This window comes from Anas platyrhynchos, chromosome 2 (assembly GCF_047663525.1).
Source record: "Anas platyrhynchos isolate ZD024472 breed Pekin duck chromosome 2, IASCAAS_PekinDuck_T2T, whole genome shotgun sequence".
NCBI classification, from domain to species: Eukaryota; Metazoa; Chordata; class Aves; order Anseriformes; family Anatidae; genus Anas; species Anas platyrhynchos.
In genome coordinates this window covers 149,852,359-149,866,619 of record NC_092588.1, presented here as the reverse complement: position 1 = coordinate 149,866,619, position 14,261 = coordinate 149,852,359, and the positions used below count along the sequence as shown (strand labels likewise).

At 35.6% G+C, this 14,261-nt stretch overlaps 1 protein-coding gene across 2 annotated transcripts in view; it reads right to left on the bottom strand.

Moving 5' to 3' along the window:
- PTPRN2 (protein tyrosine phosphatase receptor type N2) overlaps window positions 1–14,261 on the bottom strand; it is a 643,897-nt gene that overhangs the window by 394,952 nt on the left and 234,684 nt on the right. For both annotated transcript variants that reach the window (XM_027450443.3, XM_038174330.2), the window contains exons 6-7: window positions 6,505–6,979; window positions 754–1,008 (exon numbers count right to left, since the gene is read on the bottom strand). In XM_027450443.3, the coding sequence (XP_027306244.3) occupies window positions 754–1,008; window positions 6,505–6,979 (730 nt within the window). The remainder of the gene's footprint in view (window positions 1–753; window positions 1,009–6,504; window positions 6,980–14,261) is intronic.

Genomic DNA, 14,261 nt, shown 5'->3' with positions numbered 1-14,261 from the left:
TCACCATTGTAATAATTCTCCTACTTTTGACTGGGAAAAAAAAGACTAGTTTAAAATCACTGTTTGTCACTAATATCATATGTTTTTAGGTGTCGTAGATATCGTAACATTCCTAAAGTAGACAATGAATAAATGGTAACTTAAGGACCATTCTGGAATCTGCTCATGGATGGTAAATACTGTGGCTCCTGGATTTGTATCAACATGAAAATATGTGTTCTGACAGAAGCAAATAACCATAATAACCTTTTTAGTTTCCTAAGCTTGAAAAGGAACAAGTTGTTTTCTATGTGTACCTGTCTAAGACTTTCTTCTGCAAAATAATTGTGGTATATTAAGGAATTATTATCTGTAAAATGCAATTATTTTTTTTCCACATATTTTGAAACACATTCTTGGAATATAATCATTTTTCATTATCATTTTGCTTAAACATCTCATTTTCAAGAATGGAAAATTAGAACACACAGCATAAAGCAATTTGTCTTTCAATATAATTGAGTGTGTAGGTTTATCTTGTTTGTGAAGCTTGAAGGCCAAGGGTTCACAAAAAAGATGTATTTTAGGTAAATAAACTATACGCTGTAAAAAGCAAACAACAAAGCTAACATTTTGTAGCCTTTGGGGAAAAAATACAAAAATGTTCCCTTCTGTCTTCTTTAAAAACAATTAAGAAAAAGTCTAGCACTAATATGAATGAAAGGAAAATTAGGATAGCTATCTTTTGTTGCACTTAATTCTTAGAATTAATACCTGGTATGTTAACATTGCTTTCCGTTAATGCATTATGGATTTCTGTTCTTCCTTGAGCATCTCCTGTCTTCATTTGTGCTTCCATTTTTTCTTCTCCGTTGTTTCCAGCACTCTCTTCTGTTTCTTCCTGAATGCCACCAGTCTGAATTGCATTGGCAATAGTATCAGCAATCTCATCCAGTTCTGTTGAGCTGAGATTCTCCACATTCACCTGGTGTTTCTCTAGGTCCTTCAATACACCTTTAATAAGTGTTTCTGGATCACAAAACAACATAAGCACAAGATTTAGCTGCATACAAGAAGTATATGTGCTTGTATCTGTATCTTTCATTCTTTTCTGAAAGGTATCTTTTCCTTAACGAAGACTGTCTTTTTTTTTCAAAGTTCACTTGTGAGGGACCTACAAAGATCATGTGGCTCAACTGCCTGACCAAAGTTAACCAAATGTTAAAGCATAGTATTGAGGACATTATCCAAATGCATCCTGAACGCTGACAAACTTGGGGCATCAACCACCTCTCTAGGAATGCTGTTCCAGTGTCTGACCACCCTCACAGCAAAGAAATTTTTCCTGAAGTTCAACCTGATAAAGGGGAAAATATTATCAGAAGGGTTAAAGAAAACATTTTGCTTCTCATAGCACTAGGAAAGAAGAAGTAGTAAAAGGCTCTTCTGCTCCAGGGAAAAGGCAGCAGGACATCTGTGATTAATTGTCATTGGGAAAAGAGGATGAGATGTTGGACGCATCTGTTTTTTTTTTGTTGTTTTGTTTTGTTTTGTTTTGTTTTTGGTTTGGTTTGGTTTTGTTTTGATCCCACAGTGTTAGAATCATAGAATCATCCAGTTTTAAACACACCTAAGTGTGACTGTTAATAAAGTTTTGTCAGACTGTGACAGCCAACAGAGATTATGGTACCACGCTGAAATAGTAGAGTATTTTGTGCAAGAAAACAAGTATTCAGTAATGAGAGTCAAAGACTTAATCTGTGTCAAACTCTACAGGCCAAGATGCTTAGGACTAAAATTTGGTGGAAGCTAAGAGAAAATGCTGAATATTTTCCTTTCTACCTTTCATTGTACTGTATCCATCCCCTATATAACAAAATACAGTACATACATAATGACTAAATGCTTTAATTTAGAAAGACAATCTGCAAGATAAAATTGATCTAAACTGCAAAAAAAAAAAAAGTTTTCACCAGACCTGGTCAAACTGAATTCAAGAAACTTTTTCAAGAAGCACACCAGCTGTCTAGAAGATGGTCATTTGGAAAGGGTGCATAGCAGAAATGAAGGAAATTAAGCTGTAGGATATACCAGCACTGCCAGATTACTACAGAAGTCTTGTTTCTGCTTAGGTATCACTTGTGTTCTTATGTTTTATAGAACTATCGACCAATAACATGACAGAAAAACCTAAATTATTGAAGCAGAGCTAATAAAGTCAGCAAAGAAAAGACAGAATACATGTCAGTTCAAAATCAAAACTAAAACTTTTCAACTAAATGTATAAAGACACATTGCAGGGCACATCACAGTAGGAAAAAGTATTCTTGGAACACTCTTTGATTACCTGACATCACTGCATCTACAAAAGAATGAAAACCACCATGATTTCAGTGACTGTGTTTTTAAAGAGCTTGTATCCATTTATCCATTAATATGAATAAGCCATGATGTACAGCAGTTAAAAATCTATGAATTAAATTTTGAAGGTTTTTGAAAACATCTGCAATAATATTTAGAATTGTTAATGACCATATTTAGTGCAGATGAAGGATCTACCTCTGTATTTCTGTACTCCTTTGAAAATGTGGTATGGACATGCAAAATGTCTATGCCAAGAGTGAGAGACTTCTAAGAAAACCCATCATTCATTCATGTCATTTTCTTCATACACAAACATACCCAAAATATCTGATTAGAGCTCCATACCTGAGTTTCCCACAAGCCAGATGTGTTTCCTAACTATTGAATGATTCTGACAGCTTTAGGGTCCCTCACCTTTTTGAAGCATTTTTGATTTGTTCAGCTTCAGAACAGAAACCACATTTCTTTCCTGTTGCATTAGAATCCCTGTTTTCTAGCTGTAACACATTGAGAAAAATGTTGATCTGGTTCTGTGGCTTCCAAGCTATTAGTAAACATCTTACCTAGAAATTAGATTTATGAAAAACTTTCAAAAACACTTACATGTGTTTAAACACTTGAAGTACTTCAGTGTTTAGTAATACTATAAAATTTTTAGTAAAATGCATAGGGAGACGTTTCCAGCAAATCTGAGCAAATAGAACACAATGAAAGCCAATGTCATTGAGTAAAAGTTGTATAAACTATGTACATTCATTCAAGATAAACAAGCCAGTTCAAAGTACAGGAATTCTGTAAGAGATTCAAGTATAAAGAAGCTCATAATTCTGATTTGAAAAATCAGCAATGTGGGGTTTCCAAGCAGAAAGAAAGTTTTGAGTCTCAGAAAAATAACTCACTCCTGCATTTGCCTGTCAAGTTTTATTCAAGCTAGGTTCTGGCCATTATATCAATATTTTAAGACAAATCTTGTATAAAAATTTGTTTATTCTTGCAGATCATTTGCAAATGATTGGACAAGGCTGATACACAAATAAATATAAATGCATCTATTAAAAAACACTCTTGGGTAATTTAAAAGAATTATTATGAATTTCCTAAAATCATAAAATATTGTTATAGAAATATCAAAAAGCAGTGTGATACTGCAATGGGACAGCAGTTAAAGAGCACATGTACTTGATTACACATATGCCTGCGTACAGCCTTTATACTCTCCCTCAAACCACTTTGAAAAAGAGTCAGCAATGCTCAGCCATGTTTCACAGGACTTATACTGCAATACAGATTTCTGCTTTAGCTCCAGCTTCTGAATTGAAGGAGGCACACTGTGTTTTGTAGTTACTATGGAACTGTGATGACCTTAAAAGCACATATATCATAGATGATATAAATTTTAATATCAGTTTCACGAGTTGAATTCCCCCTAGTAGATAACAATAGCAGCTTAGCAAGGGAAAACAGCTTTTTATTGTAGAGCACATAAATCATGCTCCATACACCACTGATGCAACTGCCAAAGCCAGTTTGCTCAACAACAAGTGGTGTGGCAGCAATAACTTTACTGAAATCATAATGCATCCCTTCCTCCTCAGGATGAGTAGTCCCACATGGTGGACTGTCCCTTTCTAACCCATCATAACACCACACATCAGCTGTCCTCAGCAGTTGAGAATCACCCAGACAAGACAGATCTGCAAGACAGAGAACATACACAAATATTCATGTTCCATAAAACATCTGAATTACTAATTTTGTGACCTTAACAAAGCAGTGGAGAGAGATATATTCTGTAATATTTAATGCACTGAAAATGAGTAGACTAGAACAAATCACTTAAAACTGAGGCAAATTCTAAATACTGCTGGTGCAGAAAGCATATTAATGATTCCCCTGTTGCACTGTGACTACAAAGGCAGCACCCACACATATCACGCTACTCCTAGAAGTAATAGATTCCAAATCTGATAAAAAGTAGCTCCACATTTTCTTCTCTTGTATTCCTCCCTCAGGGTGCCTTGTTAGCTAATTTACCTGCCACTGTTCCACCACGATTCTCAGTGTTAATCTGCTCAGTACCTTCTGGATTGTTCTGCCAGTTAATTTACTTTGTCTAATCCTGTATTAGATGCAGCAGAGAACTGAGCTCATGTGACTGCCCTGCATACTTTCCAGTTTTTGAACAGTTCTGTGGTTTAGATAACGTAAGAAAGAAACAAACGACAAATACACAAAAATCCTGAAGCACCAGAGAGACTGGAGAAAGACTAAAAGCAGAAAGTGATCTTAAAGTCAGCCTGGCAAATGTGAATCCAAACCATCATCATTCCAACAGACAGCACTTCAGACCATGAAGACAATGTTATCTGTCCTCACTGCTTCCTTAAGAGACTATTAAGTGGCTCAAAAATACAAAGGAATCCATATTATTTCCTACTCAAATGATCAGAATTTTATATCTATGCAACATTTAAAAGCTAATGCAACGGAAGAAGTTCCTACAGGGCACGTTATGTATGTGAAGTCAAAGCAGCACAACCCAGTGAATTGTGAAACATGTTATTCCCTCTAAGTGTTAAGCATTTTTTTCCCAGTTGGCTCCTACCAGGAAAGGTGAAGTGGAACAGCTGGAGGATAATGAAACCAGCATGTGCCTAGTTTGTTTTGAGTCTAGCAACAAAATTGTCTAACCTGTGCAAGAGACTTACAGTGCCACCTGGATTTGATTTTACATTATAGTTCGTTCTTTGAAACCTATTATCTCTGGGCACCATACCAAGAATGCTTTCACTTCTGAGCATCCGTTAGATTGCAAGCATTATCTTTTCTCTGCTGCAACTTTGATGTTTTTGTGTGTTCTGGTTTTGTTGATTTCAAAATTAAAACAAATAAAAATAAAAACAAGCAAACTGAAAAAGAAAAGAAAAGAAAAGAAAAGAAAAGAAAAGAAAAGAAAAGAAAAGAAAAGAAAAGAAAAGAAAAGAAAAGAAAAGAAAAGAAAAGAAAAGAAAAGAAAAGAAAAGAAAAGAAAAGAAAAGAAAAGAAAAGAAAAGAAAAGAAAAGAAAAGAAAAGAAAAGAAAAGAAAAGAAAGAAAAGAAAAGGAAAACCATACCCACAAATCAAAGAACCTTAAACTTTATGGAGGATACTAACTACAGAGGGAACTCAAAAACAAAACAAAACAAAACAAAAACTCATATATCACTAAATTCATTGGAGTACTGTTAACTACAGTGTAACATATGTAACTGCTTGGCAATGGCTGAGAAAAAATTCTATCATTTTTCAGACATTTTTGACCACTGGAATAACATCAATAGTTAAGTTAGTTTAGAGAAAAAATGAAGTGAATGAGAGGTTTTTTTTCTAAACTCTTCTTGATCCCCAGCCATGACATGAAAATCCACCTTGCATTGCAAAGCAGAACTTAAAATGCTTCAGAGCATCCTATGAGATGTTACGCTCCATGTTCATTTAAATATCTGTCAAACTATCACATACAAAAGAAATCAGGATGTTGTCATAGCTAAGTTGCATTAGCAAAAAATAAAAAAGATGCAAATTCAGCAAATGGGTTGGTCATTATAGATTGTCCAGCCACATCTTACTATAAACCTATCTATTTGGATTACTGTTTGTCCACATAGCCACATAACTGAGAGATTCCTCCCCTTTGTTCTATGTTCTGTGCCAAAATTTATGTCAGTGTTAATTTCTGTGTCTAACTGAATTTTGCCCATGGTCCTTGAATTTCTAGTTAGACACGGAAAAATTTAACAAAACTAGGCATTTCTATATTACCTATATATAGTGTGGGATGCATGCATAAGAACAGATGTGACAGCAAAGATATACCCATAATTATGTGTTGTTTGTAAAATGCTTTGAAAATATAATGAGTTACATAAATGCTACGGCTCACCAAGTGCCATATATTTCTGCATGCATATGGAAGGTGGGTTGAAGAATGTGGGTAGATGTTTGCAGGAAAAGAGTAGTTAGGATGGGGAACATTAGTATTCTCAGTATTACGGTAGAAAGATATAAATATGTCAATAGCAAGAGATGTATCTGAATAACTGTATATATATATTTCAAAAATGCTCAGTGAACATGAGGGAAACATCAGGTACATTAAAATAGATAAATAGCAACTTTACCATCCACTACACTCAGAGGGTCCTTTGGTTCATCCTGGGAAGCAGATTTATGATTCAGCTTCTCAGAGGTTGGCCCCAGCACTCCAGACGCAGGCTTTGTCTGGAATGGTTTCTTCATTTTGAAATCTTCTGCTTTTCCTTTGGCAAAAGTTCCATCAAAAGGGCTGACTGGAGAAGAGTAGAATCTACCAGCATAAATGTGAGACCCTTTAGTCCTGCTGTGAGAGCTTTTATCATTGCTTTGTGCAGACAAGTTCTGAGTGATGTACGTATGCAGCGCAGCCATCAGAGTTTTTTGGTCAAGCCCCACTTCTGGCTCTGATGAGAACTTGTCTGGCTGAGGCTGGTTGAAGGTCCTCCCATGGGGATTTTCAGCGTACTGTTGATGGGATGTTGATGTGTGGGCCAAAGGAGGTGCTCTTTCTTTGGGTTTTTGCATCATGTAGTACCTAATAGGATCATTATAGATGTAGCTCTAGAGAGAGTAGAAGGTAGAAATAAAGGCCTGGGTCAGTATTGCTTTGTAACTGTTATTGTTATGCAGGAATCACATGCATAACCCTTTGTGTTTTACTGACTGGGAAAACAAGAATTAGAATCTGTAATGTGTACACAGATTGCAACCCTTAAACTGTTAAGTTTGCAAAGAGGCACTATCACTTTGGTAAAAATTTTGCAAAACAATTTGTTAGATTATTAAAAAGTAAGAGACAGAGAGTAGAGAGAGAAAGATAATGTTCAAACTTGATGTTAACTGTGTATCCACTTTTTGTATTCAGTTGGACAGACAATCCAGTAAAAGCAATTCTCCTTTGTATTTCACTAGACTTCAGAGAATAACTTTTTTTTTCTTAATTACTTACCAAAAACTAGCAAGCAAAAATGAAAATGACATTTTTTAAAGAACACTGAGAAAATGTAAAAAAAAATGTTGTATATAAAAGATACTTTGTTCTATTTTAAATGAAATTGTTCATTTTTTTCACTAAATTAAATTTGTAATCAGGATGTCCTTTGAAAGTATAAAGAAACGTAAAAGGAGCCATTAAATAGATTTTGAACTCCTTGATTATATTTAAGTAAAACAACTCAGCAAATTAAACAAAAATGTGTAAGATGGTTCAATTACCCTAAAGACACATTTTAATTTGAATAAATGCTGGGGAAAAAAAAAAAAAAAAGAAAAGAAAAAAAAGTGGTAAGAGTGGGCTGCCACTAAAGTTTTCTATACTCAGTTTCAGATTTTCAAAGATGTACCAAAAGAAAATCCAAAATTGCAAGACAATATCTGTTTTTTTTTTCATGTACTACTTTTTGTTGAAGAAATTTAATTTTGAGGACAAATTATAAATGCCCCATAACTACTTTAAACCTTAAGAAAACTTTTATTAGTATTACATATACTATAATTTAATCCTAAAATCATATATTTTTTTTAATGATTGCAGCCTGGAGGCAGGATTTTATCTTTTTAAGAAACTAGTTTTACCATCTCTGCTGTGTTTTTTGTTGTTGTTTGTTTGTTTGTTTGTTTTGGTTGGTCAAATGGTCATACAAACCACACGACAACCTGGGAAACTTTAGATAGTAATAATTTCAACTCTCAGTTCTATGAGTTATAGCAGATCTCTCATGTCTCTGCACTGACAGCAGAATGGTTTGGGACAGAAATCTGTGATATACATCCACAGAAATGCAAAAACTGCACACCAGAGGAGAGAAATTAGTAGAATTCAGATTGAAAATTCATTATTTATATATTTCCTATTAGAGTTTTTAAAGGCAAAATATATAAGGTCATGAAACTGTTCCAGAAATGAATAAAATATTTCATATTTTATCTAGTTCCTTATTTATGGACAGCAATTTTTCTCTCCATCTGAACAATGCATTTCTTCTGATAACAGACAGTTGATTTTATAATGCCCTCAAGGGTTATCCTCCCCCTGAGAAGTGACTGAAGAGGTTCAATCCATGATTCCATATCATAATTTGTATATTTATAGCTCATGAAACTTTTATTACCCAAAAAAAAAAAAAAAAAGGAAAAAAAGGCATTTGGCTTCTTTGGCCTGTGATCCACCAACACAAGGCGTTTGACTTTTGCTTTAACATAGCATAGCATGTTTTGTTAATGCCAAGAAATTGGACTAGAGTAAGACAGTGTCAAAGAATATAGCGTTAGAGATCAAGCAGCCTTGTGTGTGAAATATTTTGATGTCCCCCGGGACCTGTATCAAACAGCAGCACTGTGGCTCTGGTTCAGTGCCCCAGCTGCAGGCAACGCATGGCTCTGCTCAACACCAAGGGGGGAGCCAGTTGTCAGAATACAAGTTGAATGCTATCTACATACTTAATGGCAAATTCTGGATGTGAAAAACTACTAGTCAAGCATATTTCTGTCTCAGTGTCCATGGGTCTTTGCATGGGGTAATTAACTCTTAATGACACCGCCCAGGAGGAAGTGCAGAGGACAACACAAAGCAGACACAGACACCAAGCACTCTGCAGACACGTGCACCCCGTCTCCCTTCCCTACCTCCATGATCCCTACCTTGCCATCTTTCAGAGGACCTTTTGGGGACTAGGGCAGGGAGAATATGGAAAGATAGAAACATGACAGGGGGAGAGGATGTCTTCAGCCAGAGAAAGACATTATATCAGTTTGATCTATCTCGTGTAACTATACCCTAATTTGGGTCGCTCTCTGATGTACAGCCTCCTCTTTTGCATCTAAGGATTTAACAATAAACCAAATCCTAGGGAGAGCATAACTGCTCGACACTCTCAACCACTTCTGAAAGATTAGGGTCAGGTGATTTGGGCTGGCTTTTGATGAGCTATTTAACAAGTCTAAATACCTTTTAACAGTAACAGATCTATGATTTTCTGCTCTTGCAGACAAGCACATCTAGAAAAAAAATGCAACACCAAGTGATTGTATACAAATTGCATATAAGTAAGAGCCAGTCCTGGGTTCAGAGCTGCACCTCTGTCAAGAAGGGGCAGCCTCTCGGCAGCTTGACAGGTCACACTTCGGGCAGCAAAGGATAAAATATTAGAAGTTCTAATTAAAGCCTAGCATCGACAGCTCAGCTGTCTTCCCGGTGCACTCAGTTACCAGCCCATCTGATGTAGCTTAGACTGACTTAATTAAGGGTCTCTCACAGCTGTATGGCAATCCTTAACTTGGATGTCAAAAAACAAACAAACAAACAAACAAAAAAAAAATTCCTTAAAGCCTTCCTTCTTGCTCCTCACCATCTCAAAGAAAACAGCACCAAATATGTATGTGCCAACAGAAATGTGCAAGATACATAAAAACACAGCAATGGATAACTGCAGCCCTAGACTACAAGAGTGTAGAACTACGAGATTGCAGAACTACTAAAAAATACTCTACTAAGTATAAAACTGGTTTATACAGAGTAAGGTTAGTATATAATTCCCTATTATTATGAGGAACAATTTTTTAAACAGATAAGGTACTGTTCAATTATCTCATGTCATTGATATAACATCTTTAAAAATTACTCTGAATTGCTAAAACACTCATTTAAAAAAATTATTTCTCCATCTGCAAAAGATTTTCCTCTTGTTCACCACCTTTCAAATAAGTTATCTCAATAATTCACACATTATCAAAAAAAAAACAAAAAAAAAAAAAACAAAAAAAAACCAACAGACTAACCTTTCTGAAGATAGAATTGTTAGGGCAATGTCTTCTATAGTTTAGGTATGTAGGTAACTGACATTTTCTGTATGAAAGTTCACAGAAGGGCACATTAAATTACACCTTGCAAATGCATTCTGCAAGTCTATGAACTATACTTTTTGTTTTACAAAAAAATAAAAAATAAAAAGGGGAAAGGATGAGACACATACATCACAAGGCATAAATACTATGCAATTTCTCCACCAAGGAGCAAACAGATTTGAATGTCTGGCCCAACAACAGAAGGAACGGAATTAAATTTATGACAAAATAGTTCATTTCTTGAGAATACATCTGCTCAATGTTACAGGGAAATAGGCTAACAAAAACTATATAGGAATGCAGAAGGAAAATATGTCCCTCCCTCAATTTCATTTAGCCTTTTCTCTTTGTTTTCTGTTGTTGTTGGTTGGTTGGTTGGTTTTTTTGTTTGTTTGTTTGTTTTTTTCAGTTATTAATTCATGTTTCCTGCCACACAAATTTGGTTGGACTATGACTCCACCTACATTATTTTATTTACTGTGTCTATGCAAGATAGTGACATTACGCTCCCTAAAATTAGAAAACACAACAAACGCTAGCACCAGGCCTTCCCTCATCAACAGTGAGCTAAAATAAAAGTTTCCAAGGGCTACTAAAAATAAAATGATCTCATAGTTTAACTCACTGTGTGGAGGGAAAGGAGTTTAGCTTTTTCTGTCAGAAGCAGTCTAAGTACTTTGCAAACCACACACACTTGCCTCATTTCAACCTGCTACATGAGAACTTGCACGTACTCATGTGAACCCCAATCTCACCAGCAGCACAACAGAACCAGCCAATTGCTAGACCAAAGTGTGAGCTACAAATTCATACACCTCCATTTACCTTTGCCTTGAGAGAAATTCAGCCAACAATGAAATATGAGGGCTGTATCAGTGTTGTGGAGTGGACCACAGTGCAAAAGTCCTTGGGATGGAGCTGGGTAAGCAGTAGAGCCATCTCTTTACAGCATCACTGCTAAAGCAGCCAGTCTTGCACAGCCCCACACTAAAAAAGGTTTAATTCTTCACTGTTCCCAGGCAGTGCTGCACTGTCAGGAGGATACCTTAGCAGGCTTCAAGCTAGCTGAAGGGGAAATCTCTGCTTTACAAACCTCTGTGTGCTGTAGACATGATGTTACACACTGCATCAAGTTAATTGTTAGGTTTGTCTGAAAATAACAGGCAAGCCCAATGAAAAAATTCAATTTTCTGAGAAATAGTGGAACAAAAGCCTTTTCTACCAACTGATAATGGCCTTTTTGCATAGAGTAGAGAGTGATATTACATCATGCAAGAAATCACTGGGGGGAAAAAAATAAAAAGAACTAGGAAGATGAATATATAATCCAGATTCCACTAAAGAGGCCAAACCAGTGCCTCCTGCAGCGATGGTACAGTACCAGGCCCATGGTCTTCTGACAGATTCACAAGCTTAAGACAACAGGGGCCATTACAGTCATCTCATATGATCTATTATTTCACTAATAATTTTCTGTAGCTATCTCATATTTTCTCCCTGAGAATTATAACAGCTTTGAAACAATTTAAGGACTACATCGGAGAAGAAAAGATGGCAAAGACTGTTAATTAACATCCTGTAGTTTGCAATGCCAAAAGCCTGATCAAGCAAAAGGGCTTCTCAGAATCTCCTTTGGTCAAAACAAGTGACGACTTTGCTTCCTAATTCTGGTTGTGAAACTGCAATGTAACAGAACTGTCTGGGGCCTGACTGTATAGCATTCAATAATCTACATTGCAGCAATTTCAGTTGACAGAGATTTCATTGAGAGCAGTGTATTCTACCATTTTTAAACAAAACAACCTCCAAAATAAAAGAGAAAACATAGGATAACTACACTGTGTTCTTTCATGTATAAGTAACTATTTAAAAAATTCACTTTTAAGTCACAAATGTTCCCAGCCATTCTTGGTCTCCTTTGGGATGTTCTTAGCTGCACGCCTACCCTTCAGCCTTCTCTAGCAGACTCTCCTGCATGAATTATTCTTATCATTAGTTGTCATTTCTTGTGCTGCGGAGGAACTTGCTGGCTTTAGTCTTCATAAGTAACTGCTGGTTGTTGTCTCTGTTTCTGACAAATCTGCATCCTATTGGATAAAATGAAGTTTCTACAGCACTGGGTGAGGAGCTGTCTAATCTGTGTGCCATGCTGGTTTGAGGGCCAGCCTCAGAGTGCCTTCACCTCTCTCCAGCTACCAGATTCAGGAGCTCCCTAACATTACAACAAGAACCAATAAAGCGACAAACAGCCCCTAGTGGATGGTAAAAATTGTGCAGCGTGGTGATCAGTGCCAATAGATACACCAGGGTTTATTAGCCTCCCTTCTATGAGAACAGTTTGCTCATATGTCAATAAGTCTGTTACTTAAGGTTTCAGCGAAAGATGTTTAAACACATTTTCTCTAGGCATATGCTGGTATATTGAGCTAACTCATTATCTAAAGATGATTTACATAGAAACATGAAGATCTTCATCTGCCAAAAGTTGAGCACATTAGCACCAATTCAACATATTTATAACTTCAACATATGAGATATGACTGTAGAGACTACCTTTATCCGAAGAAATGCAAAAACTTTAAACACATGGCATTTTGGAAAAATAGAGTTGTTTTTGAAAGGGTGAGGAGAGGTCTGAAAAAGAAGGAAATCTTATTGTCCAGTCAGTATTTGAGATTTTAAAACCATCAATCAATGCTTCACCCATTAGTTACTAGAAAGTAATGAATTGGCTTTATAAATAAGCCCCCAGACTTGACACACACCATTTATAATACCATTTCTATAGCACTTGCACCTTCAAATCATTGAACAAACTATTAATCTTTATAAGACAGCTGTGTGATAAGGGATTAGGATTTCTGTGTGAGTCATGGAAGTTCTGTCACCCCACTGTACACAAACCCATAGATTGTAGGTAAAGCCAGGTGTTAACTTTGTGACTCAAAGAGCATGGTTCTGGCACTAGAATCTTCACTTGCCAAATCATTAACCTCAAAAATTAAGTCACTTGTTACATTAGATCACTAAAGTCTGTATTTATGGCACAAACAGCTTTCATATAATTTTACTAGGCTTTTTAGCCATGATTCTGTTAGACCCTTGAAAGTACAGGTACCAGTCCTCCCAGAAAAAAAAAAAAAAAAAAAAAAAAAAAAAAAAAAAAAGAAGAAATCCTTGACAGATACATGCAGATGTGGAATTTACCATGCTTTATTCTATATATTTAGATATTTGTATATTTATAATATACAAGACCATTATAATGTATGATATATATATATATATATATTACAAGTTATGCATAACTTGGAAATTCCTTTTTCTCTTCACTGATCATAAAATGAAGTTAGGCTGACTTGCACTTACACAAACATTAGTATTTGGTTAAATGAATTCTTCTCCAGTTCTTGTAGGGTTTTATCTGTTTGTTTGTTTGTTAGAGGACCTTAATGTTTCTATTTAACTGAAAAGAGCCATGGAGAGGAAAATGATCCAACAGATGAAGTACTCATTTGGGATTTGAGGCTTAACTTTAAGTCTACACTGTACCAAAATAGTCCTGCATGACCTCAGAAAAGCTATCTAATCTGTGTGTGAAATAGGGATATTAGTTCTTCCCTACTTTGTAAGGGCATTAAGTAAATAAATACATCAATGTTCTGAGACATTCAAATATTACTCTAATGGTTGTTGTGTAGATATGCCAATAGACAGGCAATTCTGTAGCTTCAGGGAGTTACTCTATCAATTATTACTGATATTTTTACTAAACTGTTTATGCACAGGGTGAATTACATTTTTCTTGCAGAATCCAACATATATGAAATATTAATTTTACCATTTATACAAGCAGAATTTAAATGTATACACTTCAGAAAGGTTTTTTGCTTTTCAGCAGTCAGCCATCAAATCAATTCCTGACAATCTTCATTCAGCACTGTATTTTAATCAGTGTTAGACAAATAAGGGTCCTGCTTTTCTGAATTACTGCTCCAGA